At 38.4% G+C, this 18,952-nt stretch overlaps 1 protein-coding gene across 1 annotated transcript; it reads left to right on the plus strand.

Moving 5' to 3' along the window:
- Positions 1–859: 859 nt before the first annotated feature.
- LOC139734569 (protein arginine methyltransferase NDUFAF7, mitochondrial-like) lies at positions 860–14,171 on the plus strand. The gene is made up of 11 exons (XM_071645344.1): positions 860–948; positions 2,298–2,485; positions 2,847–2,927; positions 3,367–3,477; positions 10,004–10,226; positions 11,128–11,186; positions 11,627–11,743; positions 12,308–12,451; positions 12,838–12,943; positions 13,388–13,455; positions 14,019–14,171. Exons 1-11 carry the CDS (start codon positions 882–884, stop codon positions 14,169–14,171), a joined length of 1,317 nt encoding a protein of 438 aa, XP_071501445.1. The 5' UTR covers positions 860–881.
- Positions 14,172–18,952: the final 4,781 nt, after the last annotated feature.

Here is an 18,952-nt window from a genome sequence, read left to right on the forward strand (position 1 = left end):
AAATTCTATTTAAATCTTCCATTTGAATAAAATGGAAGATTGGCATTTCAGTGATTTATATTAGGCCTAAACTTTAAATTAAATTTATTTGGTCCTGTCTGTTCAGCTTGCCTATATAGGCATACGTGTCTTTTCGGCAGCATGGTACATGTGACTACCTACGTTGGATATAGACTAGAATAGCCTTGCATAGACTACTGAAGTTAGCAGTACAGCATTCAATTCTACAATGTACTGTATTCGATACATGCTAGCTAAAAAGTTGAATATTACACAAAAATGAGCGGACGGGACTACGCATATGAAAGAATCATATTCGCTCAAGAATGTATGGCGACAATCGCTCATAATCTTAAGTATCAAGTCGAGTCACAACAAACTACGCATATAAGAGACATTTTTGTACTCACCTGATATGTCACCTACAGCTTGGGAGGGTGCAACAGTCAGAAAGTTGGTAGGTGGCGGAATGGATATTTTCTGGTTCCATATGTCCAAGGGCGCTGCCATCTTGAAAATGTAGTCTTGATAATGACATTTCGAACAAGAAATAACTTATGCCAATGTTATTTCATAGTTTTCTTTATATTATGGAATAAGAAACCAAAACAATGCCTTTGATAATATATATCATTATAAATATTTTCTTCTCTGAGTTCTGTGATATCATATTATGTTGTAAAAAAACATTATTTCCGTAATATCTCCTTGCAAAAGACTAGTCAATGCTTGGCGACTTTAGTGTACGATCTTCGATTTGATCAACAGTAGCTTATGTCCGTCTCCTGTGTAGACATTGCTGGAGTTGTGTGTTCAGGGTCTCAGACTCAGAGCTGCTAGGAGTATTTCCATTCTTAACAAACCAAATACCCAGTCCCATAATGTTGCGGAAAGTTCTTACTCATCAAGGTGTTTCAAGAGTAGTTGGAAATCAACTTCTTAGAATGAGTAAGTCGAGGTGAATTTCATGTATTTCTGCGGGGCAGGGGCCTAAAAAGTAGATGAAGTGCATTGTGTGTGAAGCAGGTACCAACGGTAAACTTAAGCATGATACGGTCATACATATGAAGGAGGGTAATTAACAATAGGGATACTCCTTGACCTTCATGTATTCCAGGGATGCCAAGTTCAAAACAATTTTATGAGTGAGATTTTCTTGACTCGGCATCTCGACATGCGAATGTGCGCGCGAGCGAGGGTGTGGGAGGGGTTTTTCCCCCTGTGGCCTCCCGCGGTAGGGAGCTTTTTCATGGTGCGATCAGGTGCATACTTAAGTGACTATTTTTTACTTATTTTGAAAGACAAAAGGAAATTTACCTTCATTTGTAACTATCACTTGAATCTTTTGAGCTATGCTCATTATTATAGACCCAAGTTGCAGACTTCGCCCGATGAGTGAGAAAAATGGGTGCCATGCGTGAGATCGTGAGATGGCCCCTAAATGCTTGAGTCTCACGCAGAATGCGTGAGACTTGGTAGCTCTGGTATTCATATTAATTTACATTAGATATTGACAAGGCTGGTAAATTTAGCTTCACATACAATTTGATGTAAGACAGTAAGGTGAGTAAATTTACTCAGTGTCTGCTGTATGTATGCACATGATGCACGTGTGAAAAATTAGTAAACCCCCCTCATTCAATTCAATCAAATTCATTTATTTTCCACCCTAAAACTAAAAGTAAAATCATAATTAAATTTATGTTTACAAAATATACAAAATTTGCTTAAAAATACATGGTATCAAGTATGATAGCAGAATTATGAGAAACACAAAAGAGCGCCTACTAAAAATGTTTTCTAGACAAATCTGCTATTAAACATTAAACATATTTATGATATGTTTTGATAGTGAAATTGTATTTAGGTTGAAACAAACAGATTTATGCAATACAATGTGCAATAAACATCGAATTCATGATAGAAGACAAAGAATAAAAAAGACCAAACTCTGCATTTGACTATTACTTAATTTGTGATCTTAATTACATCGAAAAGTTGTTGTTTATGAAATCTTTTAACAGGAGAATGTCTGGGGTCAAATCAATGAATAATGACTCCTTGAATTTGTGTATCAGGGGCGGATCCAGGGAGGACAGCAACCGGCGCACGCCCCCCCCCCCCCCTTTATTTTTTGTTGAAACAAAAGAAATAAAAAGAAAAAATGGGGGAGGGGTGCGTGCGCCCCCCCCCTTTATTTTTGTAAACACGCCCCCTCTTTACGGAATTCCTGGATCCGCCCCTGTGTATAGTTATTGCAAAGAAACTAATTATTTACCCATCACCTCTCACAAAAGGATGCGTCCGTCCAACTGTGTTGAGGGGCACCAGTCACCCAAACATGCTACTAGTGAGATGTACTCGTGAAAAGAGTGAGGAAAGAGCAATGAATCCGGTCTCTCGCAGACTGAAGCAGCGCATCCGGACACTTGGACCCATCACTGTGGCTGAATACATGAAAGAGGTTCTCACCAGTCCAGTTGGAGTGAGTACAGTGATGATGTCTTCATTTCATCTCCACTAAGTATCCATTCATTTGATATGGCTTTAATCAGTAAATCTCTATGGTGCTGTGCATTTAATTAGCCTTACAATTCCACTTGATAGCCTTATGTGATGCCATCTTCCCAGGGCCCCATTTCATAAAAGATGTTAGGATGACAACTCCTGCTGGAATGGCAACTTCCAATAGCAACAGCCAATCAGGAAGCTGGATTCTTGTCATTACCATGACAATTGCCATTCTAGCAAGAGTTGCTATCATGTCAACTTTATATGAAATGGGGCCCAGACCTGCAGTATGATCATATGATGTTGTTTTTCTGTTTACCTATTTACCTGTGCAGGGCTATTATATGCAGGGAGATGTTTTTGGTCAAAGAGGTGACTTCATTACATCGCCTGAGATCAGCCAAATGTTTGGAGAGGTAAAGTTCTTACAATATCATATTTTCGTGTTTCTGTTTCACCTATATTTATTTATTTATTTATTTATTTTAAATAGTGTAGAGGTTGGAGTTGACTCAATTGCTGGTTTGATGTGATTTCACTGAACTTGTGGTGGGTACTGGGGGTGGGTACCATATAGATGATGGAAGTACTATTATGAATAATCCTAAGAGATGAAGTGATTTACAAATATGCTGTCTGACTATATACAACATATTTCAAGCTTCTCTCCTTTTATATACTGTGCTTGTACACATGGAAACATGCCCACTTGGATATTAAAAAAAGAAAACAAAAGCAAATATGGAAAACAAGCAAAGAGGGCAACACACAATGGTAAATGGCTTGTATTGTGAAACTTAGTGCCCTTTCCCCACTCTCGCATGTAGTCTGTTTTTATTCGTATTTTCATTTCAGCTCATAGCCCTATGGATCATCCATGAATGGACCATGCTTGGCTGTCCCAGACCATTGCAGCTGGTTGAACTTGGACCAGGAAGGGGAACACTTGTGGAAGATGTTCTGAGGGTGAGATGTCCACTCTTTTATCCTCTGTTATGCTGTAACAAATTCATTTTTTCCTTGTTTTGTGTGGGTTTTATGCTTTAACACATTCATTTTTCCTTGTTTTGTGTGGGTTTTATGCTTTAACACATTCATTTTTCCTTGTTTTGTGTGGGTTTCCTTTCCTAGGGTTAGGACAGCTCAGTGTTTAAATCAGCTGCAATTAAATGATAGGTATGCATCATGACAGAACAGCAGTGTATAAAATGGAAATGTTATTTTGAGGCATTATACAAAAAACTATATAGGACTTTAAAACAGATCATTGTTTGGATAGACATGACTGCACTAAATAATGTGGAGCAAAAACACTCTGTAAGTGCCACAGCTTTAGAAATATGTCCTGTCTATGAATCTAAACAGACTTAGTGTTGACATGCTAGATATGTTTCATTATGCTTTCAAAATTGTGCGTATTTCACTCTATCTCCCTAAAAGCTCCTTCTGTTGCTATAAAGAGAGGCTTGTGCAGTGCCATGGCAGGCCCGTAGCCAGGGGGGGGGGGGGGGGGGGGGGGGGGGGGGGGTGCGTCGGGTGCGTACGCACCCCCCCCAAATTCTGAAAGGTCCACTTTTTCATAATAACGGTTTTTAGCAATTCTCAAGATAACAATCCAAATAAATATAAAGACACATTATATGCTACGTAAATGTGGAAGAAGGGGGGGGGGGGGGGGGGGGGGAAACAGCATCCGTATGCCCGGTGCCTAAGACAACTCCAGTTGTTGAGTTCAGTCAACTTCGTCCTATCTCGATCACTCCGATAATAGCTCGCATCTTTGAGGGTTTCCTCGCGCAATGGGTTATGTCTGATATCGCGCATGTAATCGATCCTCGTCAGTTTGGAAACATGAAAGGCAGCTCAGTATGCCATTACCTGATAAGCATGCTTGATACAATCTACAAAGGCCTTGACAAACCAGGTCACTACGCCGATCTTTGTGCCATTGATTTTACAAAAGCTTTCGACTTAGTTGACCATACGACAGCTGTTAGAAAGATGATCGATCTTGAAGTGAACCCATCGATTATTCCTACAATCTGCAGCTTCCTGTCCAATCGCTCGCAGACGGTGCTCTACAAGGGAACTACGTCATCTTCGGAATCACTAACGTGCGGAGTCCCCCAAGGGACAAAACTTGGCCCGATTATCTTTCTGATCATGGTCAATGACCTCGCCCTGACAGCGGACAATAGATGGAAGTATGTCGACGACCTGAGCATAGTCGAAATCTCTCACAAAGCCGGCCACAACAATTTGCAATCTCATATTGAATCTGTTTGTGAATGGAGCAATGCTAATTACATGAAACCCAAGCCTGAAAAATGCAAATTGATGCACTTCACCTTCTTGCGTAATCATGTCCCCCCTCCGGTCATTACTATTGGAAACAACCCGATTGAAGTCGTATCCTCCATGCGCATTCTTGGCGTTACCATCCGATCAGACCTGAGATGGGATAGTCAAGTACGGGAAATGATCTCGCGCGCCTCTCGGAGACTTTACATTTTGTGCTCACTCAGGAGAAACGGAGTTACCCATAATGATCTGTTGTTTGTGTACACCGTGTATATCCGCCCCCTTCTTGAATTTGCTGCCCCAGTGTGGTGCACCAACCTGACTCATGAGCAGTCACAAGCGTTGGAAAAGGTGCAGAGGAGAGCTCTCCGCCTCATCAGTTACCCCTTATATCTCCCCTATAATGATGCTCTCCGCGATATGAACATCGAGTCATTGTCTGAAAGAAGGAGTTCCCTTCTCACTAGTTTTGGAAAATCCCTCCTTCGCTCTACCCGTCACCGTGACATGCTTCCTCCTCAGCGTTCCCAACTCATAACTCGTAGCCTTAGGAACTCGTTAAATATCGACATCCCCCGAACCAGAACACAACGTTTCAGAAACTCAACTATCCCCTGCTTAGTGAGGCTACTCAATGGCTTGTAGACTTTTCTACTCATCAATGTGCAATATTCCTGACCTTTTGTAAAGTATTCTCTTTGTGTTTTTGATAGTAAATTTCATGCGTATTTTGTTCATGTCCAAAAGGTCAAGGTCAATTTGAAGTGCATATCTCTGCCCATCAATGATCCTCTTGAGAGTTTTGAGGGCGTGGGGTCAAAGGTCAAGGGTCAAGGGTCAGGCTGGATGCTATAAGTTTGTTGTTTGGTGCTGATTTTTTTCTCTCTTTTATGTTTTGATGCATGGATTTGTGATAGGTTCGGTGTAAGTTGAAACTTTTTGGATTTTTAGATATTTTATGTTTTATTTAATAATTTGGATGTTCATTGATTTGGACTTGGTGGGTGGGGGATGGGAAGCACTCAATACCTTTGTGATAAATACACTGTTTTTGTTTTAATGTTTTGTCAATTGTGTTGAAATATTGTTTTATATTTGAGATGTGCTTTAGACTTGCTTTGAGAACCACATGTTGTGCCATAACGGCGCCTTGAGTTTGTTTACATTCATATGATTGTGTTTATGATGCGTATCGATAATTAAGCTCAATTATTTTATTGTTCAGAAATTTAATTACTCGCTGCTCAGTTCAGTTACTCAATGATTTTTACAATCATTTGTTTCTTTACATGTGCAATATTTTTCAGTATTCGTACTCCATTATTGATGATTTTAATACATGCATTTTTATTGAGGGTTAAGAGGTCAAAGGTTTTAATCAACGAAAAAGAAAATATTTATGCATGTACTGTTTGTTGATAATCTCCATGGGAATTTTAGGGTCTTGGTTCAAAATTCAGGGATTTGAGGCCGGGTTAAAATATCAATTTTTTATCTTTGTGTATAGTGTTTCCGTCATATCGTTTGTACAGTGTTTCCGTCATTTCGATTCATATCGATAGCCAATTTCACAAATATATCTATTTATTTTGTACAATGTTGTTTTTCTGTTTTAATTGTAAAATGAACAATTTCAGCTAATGAGCTGCATGTTCTTTTTTATTGTCAATAAACCTCCACTGAATTGAAAAAAAACTGAAAATTGAAAAAAGAGTACGTTTAACAATGTTAAAAATAATTGTACGAAACCCTTTTGTTGTATGAACCATCGGATCGTCCCCATGCACACAAACACAAATGTTATGTATCAATTTGTGCGAGCTATTATTATATTGGCACTGCATGCCATGGCCCTTGGCGCGTGTGACCGGTGTTTTTTTTTTTCCACTGGCCGCCCGAGTACGTGCGATTCGTGGATGACATTGAGGTTGACACTTGCATTTTTTCACAGGAACAGAGGTAAGTGGATGAAAATCTAATAACCTCAAGTTTACATATATGATAAAAATTAAAGAAATTTCCTCGAAATTACTATAATCGAAAACCTGAGACATTTTATATCTACGTCTCACAAAGATATAGTACATGTATATATAAGTACATGTTGGCATGATAATGCCTGGGGATAGATTATTATGTCAACTATTTTCCATTATGAATGCATGCTCCAATCAAATTGTGAAAAGGTGGTCATGAATTAGCATTTCTTACGAACGATCAGGAGAGACAAAACAAAATGAAAGGCCTGTCTTACTCCAGTTCTCTTGTAACACTCATTGGGCCATTATGCATGCCTAACGAATTATAATAGCTGCTTTTTCTAGCCCTTTTGCTAGTACCAACATTCGAGAAAAGATCATCTATCAAGTAACTGTACGATCTCCGTGCATAATCTAATGCTTTTAAACACACACTTATTCATATTTTTCATAAAAAACACAGGTAATGAGTCGAATTGGGTTAAAATTCTCACTTACAGCTTTGTAGAAGTCTGAGTCAACAGTATCACACAGTACTTCAAGACGTATTAGTACAAACGATTTCTTGAGCCTGCACCGTTTCAGGCTCTGTTCTGGATACGGCGGTAGAAACTCATTCTTTTTTGTTGTTTATTCTATCATTATTTACTAATCTCTTTTCTAACTTACAGGTAGTGGATTTCTTTGCAGGCCAAATTCGGAAATGTTCTGTTGATTATTACTTATACATTTTCTCATGTTGTGACAGTTCTATTGGTTCTCATTTTAAAGTGAGCCAAAACCTAAGAACATTCTCACTTATGATTTCCAAAGAGTATTATGCAGGCACGCAAACTCATTTTAGTTGTATTTCATTTAAATGTAATGGGTAAGAGGGTGTGAGAGAGAATGGAAAGTGCTGAGCTATGAAGTAAAATGGTAAAGTAAAAAGTTTGTCAGATAGTATTACAAAAGCCTGAATATTGCAAGAGCTCCGGAGTAAAAACAGTCAGTGAAAAACCCTATGTATGATAGCATTGTGAGAGCGTTAGACTGCATTGTGACGCATCGTTATTTGATTTACATTCTTTATTGATATATTTTCATAAATATCTCAGGTAATGAGTCGGATTGGATTACAATTCTCACTTACAGCTTTGTAGAAGTCTGAGTCAACAGTATCACGCAGTACTTCAAGACGTATTATAGTACAAACGATTTCTTGAGCCTGCACCGTTTCAGGCTCTGTTCTGGATACGGCGGTAGAAACTCATTCTTTTTTGTTGTTTATTTTATCATTATTTACTAATCTCTTTTCTAACTTACAGGTAGTGGATTTCTTTGCAGGCCAAATTCGGAAATGTAGTGTTGATTATTACTTATACATTTTCTCATGTTGCGACAGTTCTATTTGTTCTCATTTTAAAGTGAGCCAAAACCTAAGAACATTTTCACTTATAATTTCCAAAGAGTATTATGCAGGCATGCAAACTCATTTTAGTTGTATTTCATTTAAATGTAATGGGTAAGAGGGTATGAGAGTGAATGGAAAGTGCTGAGCTATGAAGTAAAATGGTAAAGTAAAAAGTTTGTCAGATAGTATTACAAAAGAAACTCATTCTTTTTTGTTTGTTTATTTTATCATTATTTACTTATCTCTCTTCTAACTTAAATGTAGTGGATCTCTTTGCGGCCCAAATTCGAAAATGCCTAGAGATAGCTAGTAACCAAATATGCTACTATAATTTAATAAATAAGAAATAACCATTCCAGTATGTATCTTAGTGTGCACAGTAAGACAGATCAAATCAAATAGGAAAACATCTGAGCACTAAGCCTGAGGTCTGAATTTGCACTCAACTTCTTCCAATGGCTAACAGATGTTTAATTTTTGAATTTCACTGACCTCAAAATTTCACAAAGAAAACCTTCTTAGCATGATGGTTAATATGACATTTGACTGATATTGGAGATGTTTGCGAATCGGATCTACTACCTTTAATATTATTAAATCTAAAATGATTATTTGAAAGTTCGGAAATGCTGGAAATATCCTACCACAATGAGGCAAAATATAAATGGTTCACATTTACAATTCATTTTGTTTTAAAAATTTTCTTATTTATTTTCGTTTTTGACAAACTCGCATACCAACGGCTGATATACTGTATAGTAAAGTGAATGTTTCATCTTCCAAACAGCATCCAATGGGATGGAAAACTCCAACTGAAAGGTGGACACCGTGACCATACTCGCTAAAGAAAATGCGTAATAGGGGTCGTTTTTTCTCACGGATTAGATGGAAAGTGTGATGTACGAGCGTATATAATCAAAGGGTATCAAAAAGGCCGAAATTTGGAAAATGGTATATTGTTCAATCATGATGAAGTACTTCTTTAGGGTGCAGGAAACATTTAAGGAATACTTGTTTTTAAGGCCCGAAAAAATCATATGATCATTACTCGTTTAGGGGCCATTTTGAAAGTCCATGTATGAGCATGGTGTCCACCTTTTAATTGTCACTACCCCTCCCGGGACAGTATCAAAGGACCGTTTTGTTAATTAACGCAATCCCCCCTTTCTTTAAAAATCCTGGCTTCAGGCCTGCTAACGCGGGTATACAATAGAAAAAATAAAAGTTAAAACAACACCAGGAAAATCACTATTCTCAATTTTGCGGCGCGCTATACGCGCGCAGAGTCTCGAACACAATTAAACTTTGCAACTTCCTGGCAAAATGAGTTTTTACTATTTCCTAGATGAAATACCGTAACGTGATTGCATGCAACAGACAAAAACACAAATTTCCTCGAGACTTTAAAACGTCATTAAAACAGTCAAAATTCACAATTTGCGGCGCGCTTCGCGCGCAAATTCTTATATAACTTTTGTAGTTCGGTCGTCCAAAGAATATATATATATATATATGTATACATATATATATAATTGTGTGTGTGTGTGTGTGTCATCATTGGTATTGGTACCGAAGGTCCGTTTTTTTAGTGACCGCACCCCCCCTTGAAAAATCCTGGCTACGGGCCTGCATGGTGATATGTGAAATGGTGTTTCATTTATTTACAAGTGCATTATGGGTACAAGTGCATTTTCTGCTACAGCTTACAGAGTCTACAGAGTAGGAGGTGGCACCATTGATTTGAATGACGCTGTTGTTCCTGAAACTATTCTGCAAGAACACTTTATGCAAGAATCATATATTTCATATCTTGAACTAGGTTCTCAAACAGTTCCCTCAGCTACCTCTTGACACCTTGACCCTTCACCTTGTGGAGGTCAGCCCGGAGATGAGTGACCTCCAGCATGCCCGACTGACCGGTCAACAGGAGGTGGAGAAATCTGACAGCTCGAGGCTGGTAGACACTATACCATATAGGTCAGCAACTAGTGAGGATGGCATCCCCATCTTCTGGTATACTGACCTCTCACAGGTACCTCAGGGTGAGTATCCAACAAGTGTACCGTATACGTCATATATTTGGCAGTGTTTTTTTTTTTCTTGGATTTCATGAGTCAGCTATTGTTCATGAAATATACAACTCTGTAAAATATTGTCTCCCTTGTCGTAAATACATGTGCAGTATATTATTTGCAAGGTTGGAAATCACCAACTTTTCTCCTAAAAAGGAACAATTCTATATCCTCATTTCATCACAGTTATTCTTGATCACTTATTCACTCGCAAAATTGTCTGACAAGTGCAAATTTGCAAATTAATTCTGATTGCTACAAGTTGTGTCATACTCGTGTCTTGCATGCCATTACAGTACCTTTATTTCTGCAAATTGCTATTTGTGTTTGAAAGAACTAGCAGAGATTATATATGGGAATATCATCTCTCAATCTATACCAAGGTAGAATATATATCAAGATGAAATTATGTTTTACTATTATGGTAGAAGTTGTCAGGGAATCACTGCTGGAAAAGTATTTACAGAAATGAAGTTTGTTGATATGTGTGCAAAATTTCTTAGTCCTTTTTTAATGAAAAACAATGACATATTTGTTAGTTTCTTTGTGTGTTTCTTTTCACTAGCTCATCATGATTCAACCGTTCCATATAGTAGTACTATTACTTAATCCATTGAAGACTAGTCCTGACACTCCCGAGTATACTTCAAATGGGTTAATGCTTACGATTTTGCATGGTTCTTTTCAAACAGAATTTAGTACATCTTTGTATCCTTGGGTTCCTCTGTCTTTGTCTCTTCTTATTCGGTCTGAGAACGTTCATACTTTACCTTGACTTTTTTTTCTTTTTCTTTTTTTATTAAGAGGACAGAAAAGATGGTTGACAGAAGAGATTTGAATTCTCTTGATGCTTTTCATGTCTTTCCCACAGGCTTTAGCTGCTTTCTGGCACATGAATTCTTTGATGCGCTGCCCATTCATAAGTTTCAGGTTTGTATTACAATATACCTTTATTTAAATGGGTAATCTCATGGTAGATGATTTATTTTAATGGGAAAAATCCATTACCAGTATTCACATATTAATATAAATGTGTGTATAGTGCAATGTCCTAGCTTCTGTTTGGTGAGGTTGTCTTGTTACAGAAGTTTGCTTGATATTCATTGAAAAGAGCCATGAGAAGATGGTGGAGACCAAAGAAAAGTACTTTCTGCACTTTAATATAGTATGTCCAACCAACTATGCATGAGGTTGAGCTGTACGTAGTTCAAACCCAGTATCGCACGTTTTGCCAATGTTAGAAATTGATCGCTTTTAAAAGAGTCAATAGAATGGAAGTACAAGACGGACAATGCTGATCCTACATATTCTGTATCTCATATTCACTGAATAATGTTAAGTTTTCATTTCACCTTGGTCTGCCTCTACAGAAAACCCAGTCAGGGTGGAGGGAGGTACTGATTGATGTTACAGACAAGGCAGACTCGGCAGATCTGAGATTTGTTCTTTCTCCAGCTCCCACACCAGCTTCCAATGCATTCATTCAGGTATTAAAAAGTGGAATTTGAATATTAAGACAGAGAATTGAAATGGTTATAGAGTAAGTTTTTAGAGATGGGTACATGCAGTTGAAAGGGCTTCATGTATTTATGAAACAAATAATGCATCTTTAGTCTCTACAGTTAGTATTTCCTCTCAAAATGTAACAGTGACAAGACTTTTGGGACTGGTATCTTGAAGCTTTTTTGTATTTTCTGATGATTTGTATATATCACCGTCAGCTTACATGTTTCAGCCATGAAAAAACCCTCACTATTTTCTTCTGAATATAAAGCACTGATCAGAAGTAGTCACAATAATTACCTTCATAATGTTGTTTTCCAGGACTGTAAAAAAAAGAAGCCCAGAAATAGCATTTCTTTGATGTGTCAATGACTGTTGATATCTCAGGGTACTGATTGTTCATACCTGGTGATTTCCAAAGGGAGCTGTTCATTTGTGTTGTAGTAGACTTGCACATATACAGAAATAAATTGTAAGATTAAAACAGAAAAATCTAAAACTCATTTTGAGAGACTTGTGTTTGGTCACAATTATCTCGTCTCATATAGAAGTCAGAAACGAGAGACCATATAGAAGTCTGTCCACAGGCTGGGGTCATTGCCCAGGAGATGGCCAATAGAATCTACAGTGATGGAGGCCTGGCCCTTATTGTGGACTATGGACATGACGGCACGAAAACAGACACATTCAGAGTGAGGAGTTTGAGTAATTTTCACTTTATAGTTCTTTTCTGTCACTTGATAAATATCCTATGCATTATTTGCTCAATTAGCATTTTCTCTTTTGGCAATGTTCAAATGCAGCAAGATCTTTCTGTTTGGAATAAAAAAAAAAAAACAGAAGATATTTCTTAAACATAATGATAACACAAAGGAAAAAAAGTTTACTTTTGTGTTGAACTTCATGATAAGAGAACCATTAAACCTCATTCCTTTATGTACCTGTGGTCCAGAGCTGAATCTGACACTAAAGTGAACACCCGGAGTTCTGTCATGAGTCTATGAGTTATCAAGAAGCTTGAAGGCATCTAGATTTCAAAATGAGAATGAAAGTTGTATTGTGCACATTTGTTTTACAGGGATTTAGACAACATAAGCTTCATGATGTGCTGAGTGAGCCAGGAACAGCAGACTTGACGGCTGATGTTGACTTCTCGTACCTCAGACAAATGGTTGGCGATAGAGGTAAGTTAGAAACAAATTCTTTGAATAAAAATGATAATTAATACATATAATCAAATGACGAAAATTCAACTTGTTGTTTTATCTGTGTTACTGTTGAGCCAATTACTGTTGAAATTTATGTCTACACCTGTACTTGCCCAATAGTGATTAATAGTGTCCAGAGATTTCATTTCTTAAACAAATTAATGGTAGATATGCTTGATTAATTTTTGTTTCCATGTAAACATTATAAATCCAGTAATTCGACCCACTTTGAGAAGGATAAGTATGTGTTACACATGCAGATGTCATTTATCTTGATTTCTTTTGAAACCTCATCAGAATCAACCCCTTGACACTTGCTCAATGGTCTGGTGTTTCACCTGTGCGCCACATTGATTACTTTGGCACTGTTCAATGCAAAGATATATTTGTCTTTTTTTCTCATCTGTACTTTAAAACTAGCTACTACCTATGGACCCGTCCATCAAGGACTCTTCCTTCAAATGATGGGTATTGATACTCGACTGAAGGTGAGGAGAATTTGATGAGACTATTCACCCACATATTCACAATGTGTGAGCCTGTTCCGTATGGCTTAGGTTTGAAGATAGGATATTAGCACTGCAGTCTGTCACTGCATTTGTTTCCTTTGATAATTAATGCAAATTATGTTCATTACATGTGTTGAAATTTCAATTCAGTTATACATCCCATTATTACTCATCCTTTAAATTATATCAAGGGTAAAACATTTTGTTATTTGTGGGACAAGTTAAATCTCATCCATGATTTTGCTTTTACCACATGATAAAATCAGTTTCTGTACCCACTAATTAAATGAGCACGAGCCTCAGCAAGAGTTTTATTTTGTAATGACATGAATCATTCATATTGTTTGGGATGGTTGTGGTAAATTTTTTAAAAAAATCATCAGTTGTCATCTGAACAGAGGAATGTAAAGCTGAACTATCGTCAGTTTCTTTCAGATTCATGAACTTATTAAAGAAGCTATAAATTGACCGTCCCTGACAGATGTGTGTAGTGAAAATACAATGCAGCTCATTATGCTATGTACCCTGTGATATTTCTCAAGGCGTTGCTGAAGAGTGCTCCACCCAGCGACCACAAGGACCTCATGAGTGGCTACAGGATGCTGACCGACCCCGCCCAGATGGGAGAGAGGTTCAAGTTCTTCTCGATTCTGCCCAGCCTGCCTCATCAATACACACCTGCCGGCTTCAGGTGATAGGTCACATGCAGTACCCCATAAACACCAATCTGTGAGATGTCACAGCCATCACACAAGCTGTGTGCATCCTTGGCTTAACTTGCTGGTGGACCTGGGCATGAAGCTCAAATTGTCCTGTGATGATATCCCCCACTTGGACAAAGAAAAGAGATTGATGTTAGCCAAACACCTGTCAGTATGATGACATCATCGACTCTGTGTATATTTGGCTCTGTGTATCGCTGGACATAAGGTCAACCTGGCTTACAATGGGTCATATTGCAGCCTCGAGAAAGATTAACGTTAAAAGAATGCAGTCTATCAATGACTTGCATTGAGTGTCTCCTGTGCAAGGGGAGCTCTTTTATTCTCAGAAGCTGTAATGACAATCATGCTTCACATGTATGCAATCAGGATCGGTGTTTGTTACACAGAAACTCATCATTGTGATCTCACGTGATGATCTCCATATGCTATCTGCTGTATGCCTCTACCACAAGGTGGTGATATGTAACTTTCATGAATAAACCGAATCGAGTCATAATATTATTACTTCACCCTTGTCATAAAGAAGCAAATTAGATTACCCCAACACATATATTTTAGTTTTAACATTACAATCATGTGTATGGTCAACAATAACTTCATTTACGGGGATCTTGCACTTGCTGTCATTCAGCCTAATATTGTTCTCTTGCAGTCTCCTGAACACTGCTTCAAGGCGTTCATCGTGTTCTTCCTTGGTAGTTCCCCAGACAAGGATATCATCCATCACTACATCAATGCCTTCTAGGTCTTCCAACATCTGTGACATTGTTCTTTGGAAGATCTCTCATGCTGAGTTGATGCCAAAAGGCATTCCGATGTACTTGTATCTGCCAAAATTAGTACTGAAGGTACATAGATCTGAGCTTGCCTCATCCAGATGAAGCTGCCAGTACCCACAGTTCGCGATGAGAGTGCTGAACACTTTAGCATCGGGAATACACGCTATAACCTCCTTAATGGTTCACATGGGATAATATTCCCTCTCTTTAGCTTGGTGCAATGTCAAGGCAAATCCTCGCTCTGTCACTGTTCTTTTTGGCTACTGTGACCATGTTGTTCACCCAAGCTGTTGGTTTTGTCACCTTCTCAATGACGTTCAGGTCCTCCATTCTCTTGAGTTCCTCTCTGACCCTCTCTCCCAGAGCTACTGGAAGTCTGCGAGGAGCATGGACTTTACCACACTGCATCTCGTAGCATAATTTGATGCATTCCTGGCATACACCCAAGTCCCTGGAAGAGGTGGGCGTATTTGTCCTTGACTGCACAAGGCTCCTCACGCACAATATAAGATCTTTTCACTAATCCAAGCTGTTTACAGGATGGCAGACCAAGTATCAGTTGCACCTTCTGCTCCACAACCTGGCACTCTAAATCAAAGAACCTCTCCTTGTGCTCAAAGACGAGTAAAGTCTTGCGTAGAGGCTGCATCCTGTGTTCCAAATAGACCACTGGTCTAGAGTTTGACTTCTGCATCGGGGACTGCAATTTCTTTTGTACAACCTCTGGAATGACGGTTCATTGCGAGCCAGTGTCTAACTTGAACCGCACCTTTCTCGAGTTCACTTTCAAGTCAATGAACCATTCGTCAGAATCATCTGCTGACTTAATGACATCTAGGAAGAATTCCTCAACATCCTCAGCTTCTTCTTCATCTGTCGTGTGAACAGACTTTCTGTCACTTCTGGCCTTTCCTGCTGATTTATCTTTCACAGCATTATAAATGCTGGCAAAGTAGTTCTCTTTCTTCAACATTTGTTGCATTTTTTCCAAATGCAGGGCCCTTATTGTTGTCCAGTACATGCGATTTTCCACAGAACTTGTACTTCTGCTTTGGTCTAGCACCACTCTTAGCCTTGGCTTTCTGCACTGCATGGACATCCTGCGAGTGTGTGTCTTGTCAAAAACTGTCATCCTTTCTTTTGACAGCTCAGCAGCCTTGCATAGCTGGATAGACTTTTCTAGCACCAGAACTGACTCACGCAGAAATCTTGCTCGTATGGCATCATCCTGGATGCCATTAATAGTTCTGTCTCTCAGCAGGGAATCATGCATGGTCTCCGAAATTGCTACTGTTCGCCAGTAGCTTCAGATCAGTCATGTAGGGCCTTCTGCTCCAGTGTGTCTCTGGCTGCCTGCTGCTGGTTGGTGAAAAAATTTATACCTCTCAACAGTTTCATTCTTTGGGGGGTTGCAATGCTTCTAGCACTGCCTTCAAGGCCACTACAGGTGCAGCCGGTGTAGTTGAGTCAGTTGAAGGAGGTGGGATAGGCTCCAGCTTCAGGGTCTTGCAGAGCTCTCTACCTTTTGATCCCGTCACCAAATAGAGAAAAGTTTTCACATTCTTCCCTTCGTCACCAGTGACTGAAATTTCTATATAGAGTTCAAATTCTTCCCTCTAGAGTTTGCTTGTGGAAAATTTCTCGCCTCCAAATCCAATGACGATGGAGGTTTTTGCTCTGCAGCTGCTATTTCGAGTCAATATACATTGTACTGCACTAAACGAATGCAAACTTTCTTGATGGGTATTATTCCGGTCAATCAACGATTATGGAGCTGTTCACCTCAGAGATGGTACTAAAAATTCATATTAGACATCTCAATTTAGACAATCAACAGTCACTTTCACTGCTGATACCATCTATTATTCTCGGAAACTGTAATGATGATCATACTTCATGTGTATGCAATCTGGGGACCGTTTCATGAAACTTTTCGTCAGAGATTTACACTGACAACTGTTAAAAGCTACTGAAATCCTTGCGTCTGATTGGCTGATAGCAAATTTGTCGGTGAAAACCTCTGACGTACTCGTTAATGAAATGCCCCCCAGGATTGGTGTTATTAGACAGGAACTCGACATCACGATCTTACATGATGATCCCCATAATATGCAATCTGCTTTATGCCTCTGCCACAAGGTGGCGCCATGTAACTTTCATAAATAAACAGAATTGAGTCTTATCATTACAGGAGCCTTTACTGAACATCATCTTGGACAGTTATAAACTTGCATACTTTCTTGTCTTCCTGCCAATGACACCAGGATATGTATGCTCATGAATAATGCATCACTTTTCAGCATTTCTGATACAATGATATACCTGATGTTTCTATGGACAAATTCCCATGGGTACATGTGTAAAGGTCATAGTTGCGATGTGATGCTTTACCTTGTTAGAAACCAATTCTCATATTCTACCTCACTACGAGTCTCTCCATTATTTGCCTTAGCATAAAGTATTTCATCATATGTTGTACATGTTGCCTTTGCAGTGAAGCGTTGGGTTTTGTTGTTGTTGTTGTTGTTGTTGTTGTTGTTTTGGTTCAAAAGTACAGTCATGTGACAAGACATTCAGCGATTGGAATCCTAAAGATGTAATGTCATGACTCATTGTACATTGAAAAACACTGTAACCGGTATGCATGCTTTGAAACATCCAATTACATTGGATACAATTACATTGTATGTACAATCATAGGTTTAATTCCCAAAGAATTTGATAACTTGTTTTTCTGTCTTCTTGCTTAGCTGCGGTTTCAAATTATTAAATGCTCAGGGAGTATATGGGCAAGGGGGGAAATTGTGATAAATAGAGGGTGGTACTCTTGTCATTGATTTCAGGTAAACAAGTACAGTGTGATGTACAAAGAGTACAGAATATGTGTCGTTCAGTTATTTTTACATCTGAATTCTGTTATTAAAAAAAATAATAACAATTCTGTGAAAGCACGATTTGACTTGTAAGTGCTGGACTGTACTTGGGTAATACAAAGTTGTATTACAAAAAATATACTTGGATATATTATGACATTACTGTATTGGTAGAAACATGCTGCAAATTTACCAATACATGTATCATAACCATAGATGTTTTCATGATGGTCATGGACTATGCTGTGTGACCAGCTTAATAAATTTTATTCCACCGACGTGAATTGTAGACCCTGTGTGTATGAGAATGCTCCTCCACCATCAGTTGGATCAGCCTCTTGAGATGCCTGAACTTTCAAATCCTATCAAGTACAGTAATTGTGTGAAGAGATGCACTTTGTGAATGTGACACTGTAAAGATACACATTGTATTGGTATGCAGACCTTCCATTTTGATTCATAATTGTTATGCATGATGACATATTGAGCAAGATTGTTATAATAAATTGAGGAAGAGTAATTTTAACAATACCTCACTTCAAATGGTGAACAAGTAAAGCTGTGTCTGTATGTCAATGAGATAATCCAGTACCACCAATTCCAATGAAGCAATTTCCAATGAAGCAATTTCTCGTAACATCACAGACTGTATAAAGTAAATGGGAAACCAACAATTTGGTAAAGTTAAAACAATACACGTGTGCAAACCAAAGTGCTGTGATCAGCTAGATGTTAAAAGGGGCATTCCAGATGATTTTCATTATTTCACATCATGTAGTACATCAATCCGACAGCTCCATGTATAGATTTGAAGAATTTATTGTGGTCCTTGAGCAGAGAAACCATGCTCTGAAAAAACTTGAACAAATTATATTGAACAACAGTGATGACATAGGAGGCTCACACATTTCAGAACTGTAGCAGTGCCATTTCATTACAGTACAGCTTGCTTAAAAGTTCACCTATGTAGAATCTATGCGTGCCTTCTTTTGTTCCGCTCCCTTGAGCCCCAACTCATGCATTCTTACGGTGAGGCTGCCATGTCATCATCCTTGTTCATTGCAATTTGTTATAAATTTTGAAAACTTTCTTATTCCTC

The sequence above is a fragment of the Diadema antillarum genome, unplaced genomic scaffold (genome assembly GCF_040938485.1).
Source record: "Diadema antillarum isolate AM-2024a unplaced genomic scaffold, OU_Dant_1.0 seq00000533_RagTag, whole genome shotgun sequence".
In the NCBI taxonomy this organism is placed as follows: domain Eukaryota; kingdom Metazoa; phylum Echinodermata; class Echinoidea; order Diadematoida; family Diadematidae; genus Diadema; species Diadema antillarum.

Bases quoted from the DNA above. Each gene is read 5' to 3' on its own strand.
- LOC139734569 (XM_071645344.1), top strand. From the start codon at position 882: ATGTTGCGGAAAGTTCTTACTCATCAAGGTGTTTCAAGAGTAGTTGGA. The intron at 949-2,297 runs GTAAGTCGAGGT...CTCTCACAAAAG, and splicing joins AAATCAACTTCTTAGAATGA to GATGCGTCCGTCCAACTGTG. The intron at 2,486-2,846 runs GTGAGTACAGTG...TTACCTGTGCAG, and splicing joins TTCTCACCAGTCCAGTTGGA to GGCTATTATATGCAGGGAGA.